Genomic DNA, 22,162 nt, shown 5'->3' with positions numbered 1-22,162 from the left:
CACTAGTTCATTATTTCAGGGAGGATTTCTTTGACTCATTTGGATCGAGGAATGATGCTTCATCTTGGTACTTGAGAAGTTCTTGAACTGACAGAGTGACTTGTCTGTGGTTGCCGTGAAGGGCCGAGGGGAAGATTAAGCACTGCCGTGTGCAGCAGGAGGGTCAGACCGTGGTGCTCGGCACTTCCGAGTTTGACAGTCTTGTAGATCTTATCAGCTACTATGAGAAGCACCCTCTGTATCGCAAAATGAAGCTGCGGTATCCGATCAATGAGGACACACTGGAAAAGATTGGCACTGCTGTGAGTATCAGAGACTTACCATTTGAAATGTTTTGGATTTAAAAAAAGTTGAATGCAAAAATAATAATCCAATAAGAGCCATTGTGTTGATAGGAGCCAGACTACGGGTCCCTATATGAGGGCAGGAATCCAGGTTTTTACGTGGAAGCCAATCAGATGCCTACTTTTAAGGTGAGTGCCCACCATGGAGGGTGTCATTATCAGAAGGTCCTGTGGCATCCCCTTGTCTTTGCAGTGCACCGTGAGAGCCATGTATGAGTATAAAGCCCAAAGAGATGATGAACTCTCCTTCACCAAGAATGCCATCATTTCCAATGTGGATAAACAGGAAGGAGGATGGCAAGTATTACATTTGTTCATCAACATTTCTTGATTGTTTCATCAAGTCAAAATGCTTCTTTCAGGTGGAAGGGGGACTGTGGAGGGAAGAAGCAGCTATGGTTTCCTGCAAACTATGTGGAGGAGATCAGTCCGTCAACAGCAGAGCCGGACAGAACTGTGAGGCTGAAATCTGCACAGCCCAATCGCTTCCTCCACTTCGCTCGATTCACCCCGTGCTCTTTCTATGTCCAGCAGGAGATGACGGAAAACAGCCCTCTGGGAGATCTCCTACGGGGAAGTGTGGACGTCTCCTCCTGTCAGATTGGTGAGTAAATCCCACAATTGCCGTCCACGTTAGGCTTCCTGGTTTCTCGTGTACTGCCTCTGCAGCGCTGGGTGTCACCTTGCTCGAGGGCAACTTGGTTTCCTGATTACTGGCTTTAAAATTCCAACTCGGTTTGCTGTTGATTATGTGCCTTTGCCTATTCAAATATGCCTCGTTTATTTTCATGATACCTGTTTAGTGCGTCGTTATCTGGTGTTGTAGGCCCTCCAGCCAGCTTTGGGCTTCTCTGCCTTTAACTGGTGCTTTGGCTCCCTCCAGTGGCAGTGTTTACATTTGACGTGTGCATGTCATCCACCACAGAGCTACCGAAGTTTTGCAGTCATGTAGCTTTTATTTTGATTTCTTATTTCCGTCCAAACAAATATGCTTGTTTTACCAGAACAAACTAAATGTTGATATCCACAACTCATTTTGTACCAAAACATCCGCAACAGACAATTTTCAGAATGCATTTCTTTCTTGTGTGTCTTACATTGTGAATAAAAACCTGCATGCAAATCAGGCTCACGGGTGCCTTGTGGTCATCGGGGACGACTTGGTGCCCTTGGGCACAGTGTTGGTGACCCCTGCTCTTTTTGCGTGACTCGTTCACAAGATTGTGACCTGAATTGAAGGTGAATTGTACTTGGATTTTGGCAATTCTCTTTGACTTTTGATAATATGTGCAGTTTTTCTGTATTAAAGGGGACCTGATGCTGTTCCCACTTTTCTGACCTATAAATGTAGTTAGAATGTTGTGTTCTGGTGTTAAACCATGCCAAAGTTTCACATCATGAGGTTTGCACATTTGGAAGTGAGCCCTGAAAGAAGTTTGGGGTTGCTCAAAACGCTTGGTTTCAGAAGGCATGGTAAAATTGCCCCTTTGTGATGTCACAGAGGGGAGGACTTCCTTGTATATAAACTCTCTGCCCCCCCCCCCCCCCCCCCCCAAGCGCTGCTCCTCTGACTTGCTAGCGCTGCCTCCAAAGGGAAAGCCACATTTGTTTCCAATTCCTAAAGACGCCACCATCAGAAACAAGTGGTTGGAGTTCCTGATTCCCTACCAGCAAAAGAAATACATTTTCATCTGTCAAGGGCCTTTCCCACTGGACTGTTTAGTGAACATGGGCCACTATGCAGCTGGACTAGCCCACAAACTTGCTGAAGCCCTACGCTTTTCCAACGTTACTTGGTGGAGTCAGAAGGGCCAGCAGTAAGTAACAGTTTGTCAGTGTCCTAACTATCTTTATTTAGTGGAAGTCATGGAGCAAAAGCGCTTTTCTGTGTAGCATTATAGCATAGAGGAAGCGAGGTTGCTAATGGCCTTTTCCCACCACAATTAGTGGCTCTACCTGATATTTTTACACACTGGTAGTCCCGCAAAACGCATTACACGCTAAAATGCTAACTGTACTTACCATTGAGAGACATCTTGAAGTAACCCCTTGAGGACTGTTCTGGGATTGGGGATCCAACACGTGGCTGTATGTTAAAAGCCCACATTTTAAAAAGATGCATCGGCCTTAAGGCTAGCGCAGACTAGGAAACCCGTGTTTGATCCCCTGCTCTCCCCGTGCACGGGTACTTTGGTTTCCTCCCACATTCCAAAAACATGCATGCTAGGTTAATTGGGTGAATGGTTGTTTGTCTATATGTGCCCTGTGATTGGCTGGCCACCAGTCCAGGGTGTACCCCGCCTCTCCTCCGAAGACTGCTGGGATAGGCTCCAGCATGCTGCCACCTTAATGAGGATAAGCGTCATGGAAAATGATGGACTCCTATAAAGTTGGCGCCACAAACTGGAAGTCTTTCTATGGGGGCAAAACCGTTTATTATCAGCCGTCATAGCGCTTATGAACTCATACAGCTAGCAACACAAACCAGAACTATTTCTATGCACTCTGCACCCAGCAGAGTGGGTGAGCCTGGAGGCGGGCCGTACGTGGAAAACATTAAAACAGACCGTTTTTGAATCATGAAATGCAAAGAAATACAGCTGGATTGGTGCAGATCCTGGAAGATCACTGGAAGTGTTGGAGAATGAATATTTATTTTCAATCAGTGTGTCCTAGCTTTCTTGTGTTGAATCTGCTGAAGCGTTGCAGGCTGTCCTGCTATGATCCCAGACTACTGATGACTCCTACGTCTGTTTGTATTCCATTAGTTGTGCGGCCTGAAGGAAAAGGAAGCAGAGCACATGTCTTCTCCATGGTGCCGACCAGCGCCATGCGAACAGGCCCGGTGTTGGAAGTTGCTGCTAGCAGTCATGAGGAACTCAAGGAATGGGTGTTGAAGATCCGTGAGGTGGCCATGACCTCCGAGGCCAAGGTTCATGTCACATGACTGACAGGAAATACACACTGTTTGCTGGTCCCAACCTACCATGATGGTTTTATATTGGTGCTGTACCAGGACCTTCTCTCAATGGGGCCATTTTATGGTTTCTGGGGTTTGGATTGTATGGCTTATATGATTGTGGAGTTTGTAAAGGGCGTGTGTGTGTGTGTGTGTGTGTGTGTGTCTGTCTTTGTAGCTAGAAGAGGGGAAGATGATGGAGAGGAGGAAGAAGATTGCACTGGAGTTATCTGACCTGGTGGTTTATTGTAGGCCTGTGCCATTTGATGAAGACAGTAAGAAGCACGCAGCTTGAAGTCATCATTAAAACTAGCGACAGTGCAGGGGGGGGTCAACGCTGTCCTTGTTTCCCCTCCCGTAGAGATCGGCACAGAGCGCGCCTGTTTCCGGGACATGTCATCTTTTCCTGAGACCAAGGCTGAGAAGTACGTCAATAAGATGAAAGGGAAGAAGTTCCTGCAGTACAATCGACTGCAGCTGTCCAGGATCTACCCCCGAGGCCAGCGGCTGGACTCCTCCAACTACGACCCTTTGCCCATGTGGCTGTGTGGCTCGCAGCTGGTAGCTCTCAACTTCCAGACAGCAGGTGAGCACCATCTTGGATCACCTTTGGAGACACGCTAGAGGTCTGACGGGTTTTCCGCTCATGCTGCCTCGCTCCCGTCTGGGCCACGTGCAGACAAGCCCATGCAGATGAACCAGGCGTTGTTCATGCTGAATGGGAGGAGCGGTTATGTCCTCCAGCCTCCCATCATGAGGGACGACACCTTTGATCCCTTTGACAGACACACAGTGCGGGGCCTAGACCAAGTCACGCTCCACATCGAGGTACGTCTCCTTGCTTGATGTCGTTATGCTCGTGGGTGAAGGACCTCAGTGGGATTTGAAGAGAGCCGCTTGTTCCCCTCTCTAAAGGTCTTGGGTGCACGCCACCTCCCCAAGCACGGGCGTGGCATTGTTTGTCCCCTGATTGAGATTGAGGTGTGTGGGGCGGAGTACGACAGCACTAAGCAAAAGACAGATTCCGAAGGTGAGTATTGTCTTGGAGGTAAGAAATGAGCTGCCTGCATTCTACCATCATCCTTTAGCTGTGGTAGGAGGTAGCAGGTCAAGGATGATAGACACGCATCTACACCAGTTCAGATGTTGCTTTGGCTTAGTAGTCGTCTTAAGCATCGTCGGCTTGAATCAGCAAACAAGCAGTTCACAGGAAGCAATAAAGTGTGGCTGGTGTAGGCCGTTCTTTCAGGCCGAACACTTACGGATTGCTAAATGCGATTCAGGACTGAAAGGAAATGACGTCATTGTGATGGGGCAACCATGGTGTCACTTATTCAGCATCCGAAGCCCGTATAGGTCTCTTATATAACACATACAAAGTGTCCGTGTCAGAGGGAATTGCTATATTGATATATGATAGAATATCATCAGTGTCCTCTGCTTTCATAGATTGACACAATTAGTCACTAGATGTCTCATCCACGTTCACAGATTAAGACCTGCCCTCCGCCCCCCCAACATAAATGAAATATGAGATGATGCCATTGTGTAGCCGTAACTATCTTGGCAACACCACATGACCATAACACTAGTGTTGCATCGCAGCATCGCAGATAGCGTAGCTGCTTTAGCAGGTAGCTGCTTTACTATCGCTGTATTGGCCTTGTTTACTAGCATTGTGTACTAGTGGTGTGTTAGCATTGTTTGTTAGCATTGTTTACTAGAATTGTTTACTAGAATTGTTTACTAGCAGCGTATTGGTCTTGTTTACTAGCATTGTGTACTAGTGGCGTATTGGCCTTGTTTACTAGCATTGTGTACTAGTGACGTGTTAGCGTTGTTTGTTAGCATTGTTTACTAGCTGCATTTTAGCCTTGTTTACTAGCATTGTTTACTAGCATTGTTTACTAGTGGCGTGTTAGCCTTGTTTACTAGCTGCGTATTGGCCTTGTTTACTAGCATTGTTTACTAGTGGCATGTTAGCCAGGTTTACTATCGCTGTATTGGCCTTGTTTACTAGCATTGTGTACTAGTGGCGAGTTAGCGCTGTTTGTTACCATTGTTTACTAGCGGCGGGTTAGCCTTGTTTACTGGCGGCGTATTGGCCCTGTTTACTAGCATTGTGTACTAGTGGCGTGTTAGCCAGGTTTACTATCGCTGTATTGACCTTGTTTACTAGCATTGTGTACTAGTGGCGCGTTAGCGTTGTTTAGCATTGTTTACTAGCTGTGTTTTAGCCTTGTTTACTAGAATTGTTTACTAGAATTGTTTACTAGCGGCGTATTGGCCTTGTTTACTAGCATTGTATACTAGTGGCGTGTTAGCGTTGTTTGTTAGCATTGTTTACTAGCTGTGTTTTAGCCTTGTTTACTAGCACTGTTTACTAGCCTTGTTTACTAGCGGCGTATTGGCCTTGTTTACTAGCATTGTGTGTACTAGTGGCATGTTAGCGTTGTTTGTTAGCATTGTTTACTAGCTGCGTTTTAGCCTTGTTTACTAGCATTGTTTACTAGAATTGTTTACTAGCGGTGTGTTAGCCTTGTTTACTAGCGGCATATTGGCCTTGTTTACTAGCATTGTGTACTAGTGGCGTTTTAGCGTTGTTTGTTAGCGTTGTTTGTTAGCGGCGTTTTAGCCTTGTTTACTAGCATTGTTCACTAGCATTGTTTACTAGCGGCGTATTGGCCTTGTTTGCTAGCGGCGTATTGGCCTTGTTTACTAGCATTGTGTACTAGTGGCGTGTTAGCGTTGTTTATTAGCATTGTGTACTAGCTGTGTTTTACCTTGTTTACTAGCATTGTATTGCCCTTGTTTACTAGCATTGTGTACTAGTGGCGTGTTGGCGTTGTTTACTAGCGGGATGGTAGCCTTGTACTTGTGCTCCATGGTCGGTTTCATCCTTTCAGGTCCATTTGGGTTGCTGAATAGCCTGAAGCCAACATATGATCTACCTCATGTTGATAGGTTCATTAAAACCAGTAAAAGTCTACGCTGTCCTTGACATGGTAACAAAGTGTATTCGCCGTTGACTCATGAAGAGATGTTTTTAATGAATGCGTTGGTACGTGCTGACGCTTCTTCTCCATCTTATTCTGTGTTCTAGCTGATAACGGTCTGAACCCCACGTGGCCCAGAAAGCCCTTCCATTTTTCAGTCTGCAACTCGGCCTTCGCCTTCCTGCGCTTTGTGGTCTATGAGATCGACATGTTCAGCGACCAGAACTTTCTGGCCCAGGCCACCTTCCCCATTCACAGCCTGAAGACAGGTACGCGGCAGCCGCATGTCAAGCTAACACGCTAACACGCTACGTCCTCCACACGCTTTCATGTGCGTTGCCAGGTTATCGGTCCATCCCCCTGAAGAACAGCTTCAACGAGGATCTGGAGTTGGCCTCCTTGTTGGTCCACGTGGATCTCATCAGTGGAAGGGTAAGAATGGCTACTCAGCCTCCTGTTGGCGGTAACCATGGAAGACCCACTTGTGGTCCCAAGTCACGTTAAAGATAGTCCAAAGTGACACCTTTGCTGCATGGGTCTTCTCAGGATGAAAACGGAGAGATGGTGTGCCCCTTCTCTGTGACCTCTTCAAGCTCCATGTCGGTCCAGGCCAGTCGAGAACGCTTTGGGGATCACAGCTCGGTGTCATCCGCCTCCTCCAACATGTCCCCGGTGCCCCAGTCCCCGGCCCAGGCTGCGGCGGCTTACAGGGGCCGAGAGGGCTCCTTGGACTCTCGCTACCAGTCTCCTCTTGATGACTTCAGGGTGTCGCAAGAGCCTCTGCTAGACCACATGGACCCACAGAACAGAAGGTGGCGTGCGTGTGCCCGTGTGTGTGTGTGCCCGTGTGTGTGCCCGTGTGTGTGCCCGTGCGTGTGCCTGTGCGTGCGTGCGGCAGACATGACGCTTGTATTTTTTGTCTACCCCAGGATGCTGCGGCGGACCAGAGTGGGTGGGGAAAACCGTGTGTGAAATCCCACGGAGACACGCCCTCTTGGCCGCCCTCCTCTGCCTCCGCCCGTACTGATGATGTCACTGACTGCTGTGAAGTTTCCATGGAAACGGCCTCCATTTAAAGCATACCCTCATGCGCGCCGCTCAGAGGAGGGGGCTGTGGCGTCAAGCTGGCCGCTACATCCGGAAGAAGAACGTCCTCTCGCATCCCGAGTGTGCATGGCAGCAGCTAAACGGAGCCAAGTTCAGAGCGCTGAAGTTGTTAGCGCTCGACTTTGTTTGCTGGTCTCCGTGGGCCGTATGTCAACATCATCTATTTATTCCTGCTGTGCTGTCGGCTGGAGGACAGCAGCTTCTCACCTGCTCTCAACGAGCTCCCGTCTCCACGTTTGGAATCATTTGACATTCATGCGACCTTCCCAGGTCTTAATGTATATACGTGTCAAACATGAGGGCTCTCTGCGACTGTTCATGTCTTCACGCCTCCTCTTGCCTATTTAAGTTGATGCTTTATTGTGAAAGGCATCAGGAGGAAGTCCTAGCAGTCATTGTTCTTCTTGCATTCCAAAAAACATCCTTCCATCTTCCTGCATTATAAGCCAGTCTCACGTTGACACGTCAGCACGACGCCACATTCGTCCTTTTCATCTCATCTCATCCGCTAGCTAATGAGCCGTCGTGTCTGAAAGCCATACTACTGCTCATCCTCTACAGCCGCTTTCTTAAGGGCCGTCACTTTAGTCCAAATTCAACGGCACCGTGGTCAGAAAACCCTCCACCATCTGAACTGTGTTGTCGCCGCTGACCTATGACCCCCAACCCATTTGTTGTTAATGACCAAGTGATGAAAAGGTGCCATTTTAACTCCGCGCCTTCAACATCAAATGTTGGAGATTTTCATTCAATCTGCTGCTGTCTTCGTTCACGTACACGTTTATGGACCAAGATGGAGTTTGTAGATATTACTTTGTTTGCCAAAGTTTTCTCCATTTCTTTGCTGTAAATCCAGTATTGTTGCTCAGCGTTGGGCCGCGGAGACGCACCTAAGCCATAGACGTGGGAACGTGAGCAGGGATTGGTGTCCAAGCTTTTCCAACTGCCAGCCGTCGCATTGATGCCGAGTCGCTACAAGTGTAGTAAGGAACGCGCATCGGTCTGCACAGCATGCATCTACGTAGACGTGGTACCGTCGCACCCATTTGACTGACTAATGTCCTTTCTTTGGTGGGATGAATGCCGTCACCATTGCTGACTGCAGGAGCCGCTTGGTTGGCTGTATCGTCCGCAAGTGTCCTGTTTTCGCCCGTATTGTCTCATCGCTGACGCTCGTCACCTTTTCTGTAATGTGCCTAAACTATGGAGAAGAAGAAAAGTCATTCATTTTAATTTTGTCTTCCATAAGTAACATATTCACGCCTGAGAAGTCAATAAAATACTTTATATGGTGCCGTCTTATTTCATTTGCAGACTCCTTAGCATGCAAAGGTCATGTTTGCTCACTCAAGTCTGGCGGAGATCGTGTTTGTTTTCCACAAAATGTGATGCTATTCCGATTTCTACTAGTAATGAGCCCTGGAGCCAACACTTCATTACATTCAGTTTATTCTGCAAATACCACCTGTAAAAATCATACATTGAACCTAAGTAGGGAACTCTGGAAAGGTTCAGTTCTTCTACAGTCAAATGTACGTAAGAAAGTTCCATTAAAAACAAACGGACAACATCAAGGAGCACAAAGAAATACTCCATCTTCTATTAGTTTTCTGTTCTTTGGATGAATAGAAAAGCCAGAGATGACATTGTAGTCTCTGCTAAGGGAATCCTGCTCCAAAACCGCTACGGTACGGACATGCTTGGACATGACGATGACTATGTAGAACTATGTAGCCCACGCAACTGAAAAAGAACCCAGCTTTGCTCCAAGATCCATCAGTGCTTAGTTTTTCTTCCGATGTGCTTCACGTGCAAGTTGGCCTCTTGAGTGAGTGCAACGACGTGGTGTTTTTACGTTTAAGGCTTCAGGAAACACCCGGCAGCAAAACAATCGACAGTGTGAACACGAACACACTCGTTGACAACCGAAGAAGACAACCTCGCCCCGGCCCTGCTCAACATCTGCTGAATCTACTCGTACTCTAGCCTCAGTTTGTACGTCCATAAACTCCATTTCTACGTCAACAGTCTGTACAGAGCATGGCGGCAGCATCTTGGAACGAGCAGGAAGGACAGGAAAAGGCCAAACAGAAGGTGGGGGGTTCGGTTTCCAGGCTGTCCGGAGCTCCAAAGACCACCACGGCAGAGAAACGCCTCAATCTGCTCCTGTTGTGATGATGAGAGTCAGAAGATGAAAGAGTTAAGCCCGCAGTCTAGTATCAACTTTGGTTTGTCCTAAGCAAAGACACAAGGCACCTGTCGCTCGAGGTACGGTCTTGTCAGTTTTTCCGCTGTCCACTTGGCTTGCAGCGCCGCACAGCGACTGCTCTATTTTCTCGTTCCTCCCCCCTCTTGGGTGTGGCTCCAAAGGGGAGGAGCCTTCAGATAATGGCGGCTGGGGTGCCGACTGCTCCCTTGGAGCCACAGATGCTTTGGTGGCGAACCAATGCCGCACCAGGTCTGTTGTCAGGCCGGTAGCCTTGGCCAGTTCCTGCAACTGCAGCAAGAAAAAACAGTTGAGCCCAAGAAGGGTGATGCCCTGAACAACAGTAGCAGTAGCAGTTCTGTCCACCCATGGAAACTTAAGGCTCTACTACAAAAATCGGAAACCCACCCTAAATGTAGGTATTCTTTTATTCTAACTGGATGACATTTGAAGTTTGACCCTTTTTCCCAAAACCTGATGAGAGACAGAAGACCCAAGCATCACAAGCCAACAGGCGGTGCTTCCCAGGACACCCGTACTACATTCAGTATTGTGGTACTGAAGATACCCTACAGTGTTTCTACGTCTGGTTTGGGGTCACTACCTGTGCCTCTTCCTGGCTGCCGCCGACATCCAGGTGGGCCTGGAGGACGTGAGCCTTGTCCTTCTGCAAGTCCTCCTCCAGGGCCATGTTCTGGTAAGCCTCCAGCCACTTGACCTGACTGTTCTTCTGCATGTAGCGACAGTCCCCAAACCAGCGCACCACATCGGGTCGGGGCAGCCCCGTGCCCGAGAGGAGTTCATCGTACTGAGTGGCGCTGGGCCACTGGGTCCGGGCGTAGACTTGCTTGAGGAGGTGCAGCTGCTCGGCCGTCTTCTTTCCTCGCAGGACTGGGGGTTTGGGGGCGAGTGCCGGCACGTGGTTCACGGGGGTGCCGGACTGAACAGTGAGGACGGGGCAGTCGGGCGCCTCACCCTCCGATTTACCGTTAGCCTCGGTCACCTTCAGCATCTTCAGGTTGATCTTGATGGGGTTGACTTTGAGTTCATCGTTTAGTCTCTCCTCTCCATGGGTCTCCGTCGGCTCCCCTTCTTCCCCTCCTCCGAGCGCCCGCCCCGCCTCCTCCTTCCTTTTCTCATCCGCTGCAGCTTTCTTCCTCCTCTCTGTGAACCAGTTATGGATCTCCCTCCTGGTCATCTTGGTCTCACATCGCAGTCTGTCCACTTCTTCCGCCAATGGCTCCGGCTCTCGGGCGAAGCTGGCCTCCAGTGCTTTTATCTGAACAAAACGAGAAGAGGCAGCAACCGAGTTGATCAGCATTAGCATGTCGATTAGCATTAGTGGCGACAGACTTTCTTTCGGAGTTACCAACTGACACGTGTACCAACGTCACCCTATTAAATAATGGCCCAAGTTGGGGGGCGAGGGGCAGCTTGTACTGGACTGGATCCTTTCATCTAAGGAGTTGGGTGTTACCAGAGACGGCATGGAGACTCATCAATAGTCTGGCCATTATTTCAGTAGGGTGATGAGAAGCACACATAATCCTAATCCTGATCCTGATCCTAATCCTTGCATGCTATTTACCTGTGTTACCTGGTTTGGCATTCAAACAGCCTGGTGACCATCACCAGATGTTCTAAAACATGCGACCTGACCAGGAGATACCCCAGCGTCTTTCTATGGCCGATCTACATTGCATCCGGAAAGTATTCACAGCGCTTCACTTTTTCTACATTTTGTCATGTTACAGCCTCATTCCAAATTGTATTAATTTAATCTCTTACCTCACAATTCTACACAAAATACTCCATTATGACAATGTGAAAAAGTTTTTTTTTGACTTTTTTTGAATTTATTAAAAATAGAAAACTAAGAAATCACATTTACATAAGTATTCACAGCCTTTGCCATGAAGCTCAAAATTGAGCTCAGGAGCATCTTTTTTCCACTGATCATCCTTGAGATCTTTCTACAGCTTAATTGGAGTCCACCTGCAGTAAATTCAGTTGATTGGACATGATTTGGAAAGGCACACACCTGTCTATATAAGGTCCCACAGTTGACTGTGCATGTCAGAGCACAAACACCAAGCATGAAGTCAAAAGAACTGTCTGTAGACCTGCGAGACAGGATTGTCTTGAGGCATCGGGGAAGAAGGGCCTTAGTCAGGGAGGTGACCAAGGCCCCGATGGACACTCTGTCAGAGCTCCAGCGTTCCTCTGTAGAGAGAGGAGAGCCTTCCAGAAGGACAACCATCTCTGCAGCAATCCACCAATCAGGCCTGTATGGTAGAGTGGCCAGACGAAAACCACTCCTTAGTAAAAGGAACATGGCAGCCCGTCTGGAATTTGCCAAAAAGCACCTGAATGACTCTCAGACCATGAGAAACAAAATTCTCTGGTCTGATGAGACAAAGATTGAACTCTTTGGTGTGAATGCCAGGCGCCATGTTTGGAGGAAACCAGGCACTGCTCATCACCAGGCCAATACCATCCCTACAGTGAAGCATGGTGGTGGCAGCATCATGCTGTGGGGATGTTTTTCTCCGGGTACTCTGGTTTCCTCCCCCATTCCAAAAACATGCTAATTGGCTAACAGGTTAATTGGCCACTCCAAATTGTCCATAGGTATGAATGTGGGTGGGAATGGTTGTTTGTCTATATGTGCCCTGTGATTGGCTGGCCACCAGTCCTCTCGCCCCAAGACAGCTGGGATAGGCTCCAGCACCCCTGTGACCCTTATGAGGATAAGTAGTAGAAAATGTATGAAAATATATATATATAAGCACACAGCCCCCCCCATTCCTTCAGCTAAGGTTGTATGAGACGACAGTGGAACCGCGTGTGAACGTCTCCTCCGTTCCCTACGCTCCACTCCACTTTTCCAGCCAGTCATCAATAAAGATGAGTGTGTTCTAGATGTGTGTAGTTCTGGTCTATAAGATGTTCTAGTTCCTTAGTTCCTATTGGTCTATCTGGGATGCTGGATGTGGATCAGAGTACTTGGATCGATGGTATTTACAGAAACAGCTGGCCCCCTTCCCCGACATGCCAGTTCTTCAGGCTGACCGTTTGCGTCATCGTTTGATATAAAATGACGGGGGGGGCGGGGGGTGAGCAGCCAAGACTCACCTGGTGGGGTTCTCTCTCCCTGTAGCGGACCGCTGTGAAATCAGGAGAAGGAGATCTGGGCAGTCTGCGTGAGGGAGTGGTGGGGGAGGTGGGCGTATGAGTGGAGGAGGTCGGGCTCAGAGGAGCAGAACTGTGCTGGGGAGTTTTTGCACCACTGCTGCTGTTTTCAGAAAGATCCATAGGGCTGGAGTCGCCGGCATCAGCGCCCCCTGACAGACCAATCCCCGCCGAAGACCTGTTGGCCGCGCCCGTGCCGGAGCGTGGGCCTTTAAGGTTGCGAAAGTGGTAGCGCCGATCGCTGAACCACTTACGCACTTCTCGCACGGTGAGCCCGGTCAGAGAGATGAGGCGGTCCACCTCCTCCTGGTCTGGGTACTGGTTGCTCAGAAAGCTGTCCTTGAGGGTGTTGAGCTGCTCCTGAGACTTCTTGCCCTTGGACAGAGCGGGATCCAGGAATGCACTGATGCTGCGGGAACTCAGGCAGCCACTGGCGCCGCCTGCCGCGGGAGACGGGGACGAAGATTTGGAGGAAGGGGAGGAGGCCTCGTCCATTCTGAAGGGGTCGCTTGTGCTTGGGTCCAGATCATCTGCTCTTGTGCTGGAGGTGCCATTTTCGGTACCACTACCATTCACGTCTGTGGGCTTTTGTCCGTTGCTGTCCACTGGGTGGCTGCCACTTGAAGGCCTGCCGTCTGTGGCCCCTTTATGCTCACTCTGCATGGTGCCGCTGTTGGTGGTTTTGCTGACTTGGGGGTTTCCATCGGTGGCGCCTTGAGGCGTCCCAGCCTGGCTGCTGGTGGTACCATTGCTCCTGCCACGAGGACTGTTGTGTTTCACGGCGACATGACTCACCTTTGCATTGCCGTGATTATTGCTACCCAGAGCCAAGTTGATGATGCTGGCCTGGCCGCTAGCAGCCCCCCCTTCACTCCTACTGCTGCCGATGACGTTGCTCCCTGTACTGCTGCTGGCCACCGCCTCCAAAAGCATGCTGGTGCCCTTGTCGGCCACTAGGGCGGCAGCAGGTCGGGCCTGCATCATGGGCCTGGCTGCTGCCTGGGGCTTGGGGGTGACGGCTAGTGCCACGGGGGCACTGCTGACCTGAATGCCATTGGCCACCACAGGCTGCGTGACGATCACGCCGCCCGGGCTAACAAGAGAGCCCTGCAAGATTTGAGGGATGCCAGTGGCCCCCAGGAGCGTGATTGTGGGTTGAGCAGGACTCTGCTGGCGACTCTGTGGCTGACTGTGTGTGCTGGTGGGTGCAGTATGGATGATGGTGTTGAACATTTTCCTCCTGGCCTCCTCGATCTCCTCGGGAGACCAGCTAATCCCTTGTTTGAGTCTCTGTGCCGTGAACCAGATCTTGATCTGTTCCTCTGGGAACTTTGTAACCACAGTCAGGTAGCAGAGCTCTGCCTTGGTGGGGTATGGGAACTTGCCAAAGGATGTCTTCAAAAAGGATGAGGAGTCCATGGAGGCATTGTAGGTGGGGATGCTGCTCAAAGGAATCATCACCTGAATGGGAACATTTGGACTGTGAACAAAGTGTTTCAAGGGACAATCATGCAACGCTAGAAAAACAAGTATTACCTTGGGGAGATTCTTGGAAGCTGAGGCATCGGAGGAGGCTGTGATGGGAGAAGACTGATACAGGCTCTTGTTCGGAACAGAAAGGACCTAAAAAGGATTTCAGAAACCATGAGGTTCTCCAACGAAAAGGAAAGCAGGACTCAGCCAAGAGTGCAAGTCACCTGTGTAATGGGGGTTTTGAGAACAGGTAAAGCCCCGGAGCCGTTGACGATCTGAATTGCTGAGGGCAGCGTGACCTTTGTTGTGCCGTTGTGGACAATTGTGGGTACATGGGCCACCGGGGTCACTGCAACCGTGGTCTCTTTTCTCTCGGGCTCCTTTGGGCTGGAGATGGGGTGTAGGTCAGGGGAAGGACCATCAGAAATTGGCTGAGACACCACAATCCGTTTAGGCTCAGATTTCCCCTTCAGCATCCTCATGATAGGAGTTTTAGTGATGGAAATCTCGTCCTTTCCATCGTCCATCCCAGCTACAATCGTCTGCTCCACCACCACCCTCCGGTCCATCTTTCTCAGCTGCAGAGGGCTGTTCAACATGCTGGGGTGAATCCTGGCATTATGCAAAGCCAGTCCCTCAAATTTAAGCGCAGAAAACCCACAGCTCACACAGAGGAAACCTGGGTCAGAACGGAATTCTGGGTGCCCGGCGTACACATGGTCCAAGAACAAATTAAGGTCATAAGTTTCAAAGTTGCAAGGCTTGCAGGTATATGTTCCTGTGTCATCAATGACAGGATCCGCTGCGTCTGACTTGGGAGAATCTGGGCTGGAGGGGCTGGGTGCACTCCTTCCAGAAATGACAACTTGCCGCTGAAGAAGAGGAATGCCGTGGCCAACAGCCTCAGACTGGTGTATAATCTTGCTGGGGATCATACAAGGAATAGTGGACTTCCTCTTGCTGGCCATCATGTGGCCACACAGTGGGAGGGGGGCTGTGAGAAGGGTGCGCTTGGGAGAATGGGCGGTTTCTGGTGCCTACAGGCCAGACATGGAGGGAGGGGGAATCCACAGCGCGTCCCGACATCCACTTGTAGCTCTCATGGCAGCCTGGAGGAAAAAGATTCCAAAACATTCATCAGTTGCAAGTATGAGCGAAAATATACCAGGTGTGGTTTTCTTCATGAGAAGTTCAATTCCAAACACGAGAAGTGTATTGGCAATTAAGTTGTGAGAGCTCACTTCACGCTGGGCACAGCAGTCTCCCCTCTGTTCCAAGGCCTTACTGAACCTTGGAAAAAGCTTCCTTTCGCCATGCGACGTTAAGCCCACCCTGCCTCCTCACCAAAGGCCGTCTGGGAGTCATCCTGTCCCGTTTCTTTCCCCTCCCCCACGTCACTGTATCACTTCCTCTCCTTCAAGACACACCCCCTACAGAAAGAGCATTGGGGGGCGGGGGGGTCGGTCTTCTGTAGCCTGTGTAACTTGCACACCTTGACAAATATTATCACGATATATTGTGAGAACATCCCTCAGCTTGGGGGCACTTGGTTGGTAGAACTGTACAAATCTAACAGTCTTATCAAAGGTAACATTTATTTCACCTCCATATGGCGTGTATCCATACAATATCAGTCACGTATGGACAGTGTGTGACGGCACTTGCTAGTTTGGCTGAAATTGTTCAAAAAATGAGGACTGAGTAAAGAAGGATGCACCCCTCACAGGATTAAAAACACCCCCGGATTCACAGTTTACTGACCCGTTTTTGACATGCTAGTCCGGACTTGTGTCAACCAATCAGGTACGCAGAACAATAAATGAGGTGTATCTTATGCCAGCATGGAAGCAACAAACTACTGATACGTTATACTGTGAATATGGGGGCCAGTTGAAATATCCAGCTAGATTTAGCCAGGAAGTTGACCAGACCGCGTTACTCTATTCCCTTGACTTGTTTACCACGGTGAAGTTAGTTTTTCAAATTGGAGATTCAAGTTCCACTTTGTCTATTCTTACACTCTCCAGCATTAACTACAGGATATGTGTCATTGATTTTTCATAAACTTTTTAAAATACTCATTTGTCAACCTGTCCTCCTATATAAAGACTCTTCTAAATATTTATGTTCATGTTCAATGGTTGGTACTTATATACTGTTATTAATAAGTTATTAATAGCCCTGGGAGGATGTCATGGTCATAAGTAATTCATAAAAAAGGTCATATTATTCAAGAAAAACTTTGGAGACAGACATTTCATCCAAAACTTTGGTTAGCGCCCTCATTTCAACCATGCTAACTTTATACGACCCTCCCTCTGAAATGAATCGAAATAGAGAATCGTTAGGAACCGGAATTGAAAACAAGGAAACGGAATTGCTCAAATTCAAACGATGGCCAACGATCCAAAAGCCTCTGAAAGCCCCTCCCCCCAACACAAGGCACAGTTGTTAGTAGACGCATGCCAAATCAAAACGTTTGCCAAGTCAGAAACCTGTCCTTCTCCAAACACCGGCAAAGTTTCTCTTTTGTGATGACAAACACTCTAAACGTTTGCACCAAGCATCACTTCACGTGGGAGCAACATTTCAAACAATACTATCTTTACTTGAAATTATTTTTATGAATTTATGACACTTTCTGTGACATCATACAAAGCTTTGTTAAGGGAACGATGATGCGTTTCCACGTTTCTGCCCTGAACATGTAGTTACCATGTTGAATTCTGGTGATAAACCATGTTTGGGATGGTCCTGAGTGCTCGCTTTCAGTGAGTTTTTTCCCCAACACTGAGCTTTGTGATGTCGGTACGATCCAAACTTCCTGATATGGGCATGCCCAGATATGCTGCAGGCCTGCCCTCCCCCTAGCTCTGCTTGGCTCTGTTTACGATGTTAGCAGTGGCTCCTAGGAGACATTTATTCGGGTCTAATGAGCATCAGGCACAAGTGCTTGGAGTTGCTTGATTCCGGGCCAGCAAGAGAATAATATTTTCATCTGTCAGCAGCATTTCAAACGGGACTGTTTTGTGAGCAACATGAAGCTGGACTATTCGCCAAACTGCTGCTGAATGAAGCCTGACGTCAATTGGTTGTGTCAAAGAGTCAGAAGAGCAAGTTGTAAGTAAGAATTTATCAGTGTCCCAAATGTTTATTTTCTGTGAGTCATCAAACAAAAGTGGTTGTCTGGTTGAGAATTCTAGAGTCTGCATACATGGAGTGGAGTGAGTATTACCTGTATGCTTGCAAACTAAAAGCTCAGCCATGTCTGGAGGTGCTCATACCTTTTTTTCCCTACCAGAGTTTTTTTTTTTTTAAACACGGGTAGTCCCCCAAAACGTCTTATGACTTCATTTCCACCCCATTTATTGTCAACTCCTATACCACCAAAATTACAAAGCGGGGTTCAGCAGCTGTCCGGAAGTCCTCAGGAGTGTGACCAATCGGCGGAGTGGGCGTGCCTGGAGGCGGGCCGTGGGTGGAATAAATGAAAACAGACCGTTCGGCTGGGAAGCAGGAAATCCAAGGAAAGACAGCTGTAATCTAGAAAGCTTTGTGTGTGGGTTCTCGTGTGTAGCTGCTCTATAGGAGTCCACAGGTCAATACAAAAGGCTGATAAGGAGCATAATAGGTCCCCCTTAGATAAAATACACGTCGACTTCAGCAGTTATTTTCTTCATCCATGTCTTTACTCGCCATGGCAGCATAGTGGAGGATGTGAGGGGTTAACAGGCAAAACCATCTGCTACGGTCGAAGGAGCGTGATGCCCCTTATGCCTTTGTGCACCCCCCTTAAACCAAGGAGAGTTACTGCCCCTGGCTTGGCTTTGTACACGGCCTCCTACTCTTTTGCCATTCAGTTCTGCATCAGAGGGCAGCATTCTGCCCAGGCAGAGCAGTCACATGACCGACACAAAGGCTTATGGGTAGACAGTCTCGTGTGGTTGCATTGGGTGAGGCCAACGTGAGAGGATGGCGGGGGATGGAACGGCACTTTGGGGCAAGGAGGGGTGTTAACTGTCATGGAGGAAGTGCGGAGGTGTGTCACAGAGGAATTTTGCTTCCCAATACCCCCCTGTAAACACCATCCCGCCCACCCCCGCTCTCCAACAGCCCCTCTTTGCTCCAAGCTACAATCACAGAGTGACCCCGCCCCCCGCTCAGCCTGGAATGTTCCAAGTCAAGAAGCTTCTCAGCCAGTGGACATGAGCTACATAATGCTTTGACATTGCAGTCCAGCCAACACAACAACGGTGTAAATGGAACCTCAATCAACGGCTGTTGTGAGGGACAGAGTAACGTTCTTGTCTCACGTTCCACACAAATGAGTGTGCAAAGTTGCACCCACCTGCACCTCATTCAAGTGAGGACACAAATGAAGCACAATGCAGGCTGCGCTAGGAACAGCACTGTGCCTTCAAGTTGGCTGTCATGTTGTGGTGATGCCGGGTTTGTGGCGTTATTTGCCATGTGGGTTTCCTGTGAGAGATGGGGGTTGGGTGGGGTTGGGTGAGTGAGGGCGCATATGTGTTTGTATATGGCGTGCGGGGGTGGTTGCCTGCATGGCTGTGTGTGGTTTGTATACAATGGTAAGGAGGTGACTCGTTTTCCTGTACGAGTGTCACAGGTCTCCCTGTGACACAAACATGTTCTTTGGCCCCCTGCTTTATTATCCACGCCTGGTCAGTGGCTCTGCAGAGCTTGACCTCTTTATCTGCCGGCCTGACGTTTGTGAAGGCCTGCGTTGACTCCTCATAGTGTAGGCCAATAATAGCAGATGGGTGCACACATATACACCTCCATACATGCCTACTAGGAACCCAGCGAGCTTGGCTATCTAGCATAGCATAGCACAGCCACTTGATAAACACTCATCACTAAGCAGCAGACATTCTTGGTGACGCTGTTCTCCTTAATAGACGTACCACTGCCTGTTTACTCCGTTTCATGCAGCCTTGCTTGTATTTTTACGTCACCCCTCCCTCCTACCCCCTTCCCCCCCACAGTTCCTCCCCCTTGCAGCATGTTTGGCCGAGGGAGACAGGCCGGCAGCGCCACTGGTGTGTTACTGTCCCCATGGCAACCACCTCCTACCCCTTAAACCCTCCACCAGCACATTACACACACAGCCGTTAGACAACCAATGACTGGGTTGAGAGCGGTTTGTTTGTTAGCTGAATTTGGAGCCACCCCGTCCTGCTGTCCTGTCCTATTTCAGTACCTCCCTCGGACGTTTCCCAGCTAGGTGTGGTCTCCAAGGAAAGTTATTGGCCGACTCTTCCTGTTGACCTCACGCCTGAGTACCCTTCCAGGCATTTGCCTGGGTTACCGCCCTGTTCCTGCTCTTTGTTGCTCCGGTTTTTGGCCTGCAGTAACTAAGGCCCTGCAGGTGGTGTCAAAGCCCAAGGGTAACGTCTTAAGAATAACCTCTCTGTGCTAGCGAATGAACTCCATCTCTAAGCTACAGTAGCATCTGCCCATGTGTGGCTTTTGCTCATTCTATTCAGTGCAGTCACCACTCTCCCAAACATCCTCTTTGATCGCCCACGCCTCCTGCTCAATACTGGGAACACTTCAATGACAGTTTCCCATTGGGTCAGCCCATCCTCTGGGCAACTCTAAGGTCAGGGAGCAGATGGCCATGTGGGCCGTGAAGGCCGGCATTGCTGTGGCTTCTGCTGGGGCATGCAGAACTGGGATACTGAATAGCGAGTGAGGGAGGGAGAGAGAGAGAGAGAGAGAGAAAAAATGGCGGAGCATCGTGGTCTGTGCTGTCCAACCTAAAATGGCTGACATCACAAGCTGTTAACCAGCAGAGCAGAGCAGTGCAGAGCTGAGGCTGTTGCTCACCCAACCCCGCCATGGTTGGATGTGGGAGTGGATAACCGTGTCTTCTGAAGACTCTTGGTCAGGAGACACCGAGCTGCATGTCAGCTGGGTAAAGCTATGCCAACAAATGATGAAGCTTATGAAGGAGGGGTGCGAAAAGAGCGACTTTGGTATAGAGGAGGATCAAATGGAAGGAGAGGAAAGGTATTAAAGAAACCAATGTGCAAAGGCAATTAAGGGATCTTCTGTCAGGTGAAAACCTAATTGGAGAAAGCCATCTGAAGAGAACCAACACTGAAACAGCACAAAAACACGGCTAGCTTGAGGTGCACATTGGCCTTCCACATTTTGATGCTTGCTGCCTTTACTACAGTAAAACTTGACTTATTCTCCCAGCAAACACTGACTGGTTGCATATTGCATGCAGGCCTGTGGCATGTTAACCCCCCCACACACACACTCCATTCCCAGTGATAGACTGGTTGCATTGCATGTTAAGTCACCCCCCCCCCCCCCCACATCATTCCCAGGCCAACATGCAAACTCATTGTTGACAAGTTAACTATCCAGCATCACATTCTAGCTGTTCGTTTAAAAGACACATGAGAGCCAGGAGCATTCAAAGAGAAGCAAAAAGGCTGCTAGCAACTTTCAAAAGTGCAATTAGACAACAGTGTTTTCCATTCAAGTCTAAGCAGCCGGATGGGAACGTCATCGCTTAAACGCGCAGCTGCGTCAAACATTCGCCTAAACGATGCGTGTTCACCTTCCGCTCAAGTTAGGCAGGCGGAGTGATCCAACTTGGGGGGGGGCTTGACAATAAGACGAAAAGCACCCAAGAAAAAAAAGACAAACACCCCTCAGCTCTAGAACAACCCTCTCCCCCGTCCGTAAGCTGTCGCCATTTTAAGCAGGCGACGTGCAGCTGGCCGTAGCCCGCGAAGGTGGACGCTCCACCGCGGCGGAGTTCGGCGAAGGCAAACCGGCCTTCAGCTAATGGAGACCAGGAAGCCACACTCACCTCACCGTTGTCGACACGCACACAAAAAGTTTTCAATGATGTGAGCTCAGCGGAACCAGTAATTGACGGGAGGTCTGCGCCTCATTGATGGTAACTTCAAGGTGGAAGCTGTTCGGTCCATCCGCCGGTGGCGAGACACTGGAGCCCGGCTGCTGGCGACCACAACCACCCCTTCAGCTCAGACTTGTTTATTTCGAGTGGTTCCAGCGTGAAAGCAGCCAGCGAAGGGGAGGAAAACACGGCGGACGTAGCGAGGGAAGAGACAGACACGTGATACCTACGTCACTGACGGTGGAGTTGGCGTGAGAGCGAGGAGCCCAACAGAAGCCTGGCCGCCATGGCTTTGTCTCCCAACATCGGGGAGTCGGGGTCAAGCGTCCCGGTGCAGCTCCAAGGCGCACGGGACTGCTTTAACACGTTTTACACACCTGTCTCCCCCAGGTGACCTCTCTTAAAGAGACAGGCACTCACAAGTTGCTCCATGTTCCCCATGCAAGCCCGCTACTCGCAGGCAAAAGCTTACAATGTAAACAAGCAAAACAACACCGCTCTTAATCTACCTTGAATTCAGTGTAATTCATATTCTGGATTTCCTCATTACAGTGTTGTCTGTTTTTACTTTTGTATTTATTCTAAGGAGTTTGGGAATTATTCATCATGGTGTGTAAACATGAAGTTTTTATTGTAGATCTGTTAAGCATATTTTAGGTACACTTTACCATTAGCACATGAAGTATCAATAGCTATGTAGACTTAGTCTCAAGTTGATCGGTCACATGCATTTGCAATGGCAGGGAATCCATTTTCAAATGGTCCACTCCAGCCAATCATAATAAAATAAGCATTTCATGAAACACTCTTCAATGCCAGCGCAGAAGACATTTTAAACCCTTCCACAAACACCCACACAAGGATGTCAACTGAATGGAACAGGTTTGGAGGGTTTGTGGTGCTTCTAACTGTATTTCATGCAGCAACAATATACAGCCAGTCTGCAGGTTAAAACCAGGCCCGTTTCTCCTTCACTTTTGCAAG

At 49.1% G+C, this 22,162-nt stretch overlaps 2 protein-coding genes across 4 annotated transcripts in view; one reads left to right on the top strand and one right to left on the bottom strand.

The window, feature by feature from the left end:
* The window catches only part of plcg1 (phospholipase C, gamma 1), a 35,282-nt gene extending 26,584 nt beyond the window's left edge, over positions 1–8,698 (top strand). Inside the window, exons 20-33 of one of the 2 annotated variants that reach the window (XM_058050747.1) lie at positions 122–302; positions 396–473; positions 538–641; positions 707–800; positions 879–948; positions 3,113–3,276; positions 3,482–3,578; positions 3,665–3,889; positions 3,983–4,131; positions 4,219–4,333; positions 6,407–6,568; positions 6,643–6,731; positions 6,846–7,111; positions 7,229–8,698. In XM_058050747.1, coding sequence (XP_057906730.1) covers positions 122–302; positions 396–473; positions 538–641; positions 707–800; positions 879–948; positions 3,113–3,276; positions 3,482–3,578; positions 3,665–3,889; positions 3,983–4,131; positions 4,219–4,333; positions 6,407–6,568; positions 6,643–6,731; positions 6,846–7,111; positions 7,229–7,271 — 1,837 coding nt within the window. In that variant the 3' untranslated portion in view covers positions 7,272–8,698. Of the gene's footprint in view, positions 1–121; positions 303–395; positions 474–537; positions 642–706; positions 801–875; positions 949–3,112; positions 3,277–3,481; positions 3,579–3,664; positions 3,890–3,982; positions 4,132–4,218; positions 4,334–6,406; positions 6,569–6,642; positions 6,732–6,845; positions 7,112–7,228 lie in introns of both variants that reach the window. The other variant, XM_058050746.1, reaches the window with a different exon arrangement.
* A 140-nt stretch (positions 8,699–8,838) lies between these two features.
* Positions 8,839–21,562, bottom strand: zhx3b (zinc fingers and homeoboxes 3b). 2 transcript variants are annotated; one of them, XM_058050749.1, is made up of 7 exons: positions 21,409–21,562; positions 14,502–15,386; positions 14,341–14,427; positions 12,748–14,265; positions 10,217–10,891; positions 9,663–9,903; positions 8,839–9,572 (listed from the first exon to the last, which is right to left on the bottom strand). In XM_058050749.1, the coding sequence occupies exons 2-7, from the start codon at positions 15,246–15,248 to the stop codon at positions 9,562–9,564; spliced, it is 3,279 nt and encodes a 1,092-aa protein (XP_057906732.1). In that variant the 5' UTR covers positions 15,249–15,386; positions 21,409–21,562; the 3' UTR covers positions 8,839–9,561. The 2 variants fall into 2 exon arrangements, with proteins under 2 accessions (XP_057906732.1, XP_057906731.1); XM_058050748.1 differs by having other exon boundaries at positions 21,128–21,510.
* Positions 21,563–22,162: the final 600 nt, after the last annotated feature.

This window comes from Doryrhamphus excisus, chromosome 16 (genome assembly GCF_030265055.1).
Source record: "Doryrhamphus excisus isolate RoL2022-K1 chromosome 16, RoL_Dexc_1.0, whole genome shotgun sequence".
Classification (NCBI taxonomy): Eukaryota; Metazoa; Chordata; class Actinopteri; order Syngnathiformes; family Syngnathidae; genus Doryrhamphus; species Doryrhamphus excisus.
Note: the sequence above shows the minus strand (reverse complement) of the source record. Positions and strands in the feature narration are given on the sequence as shown.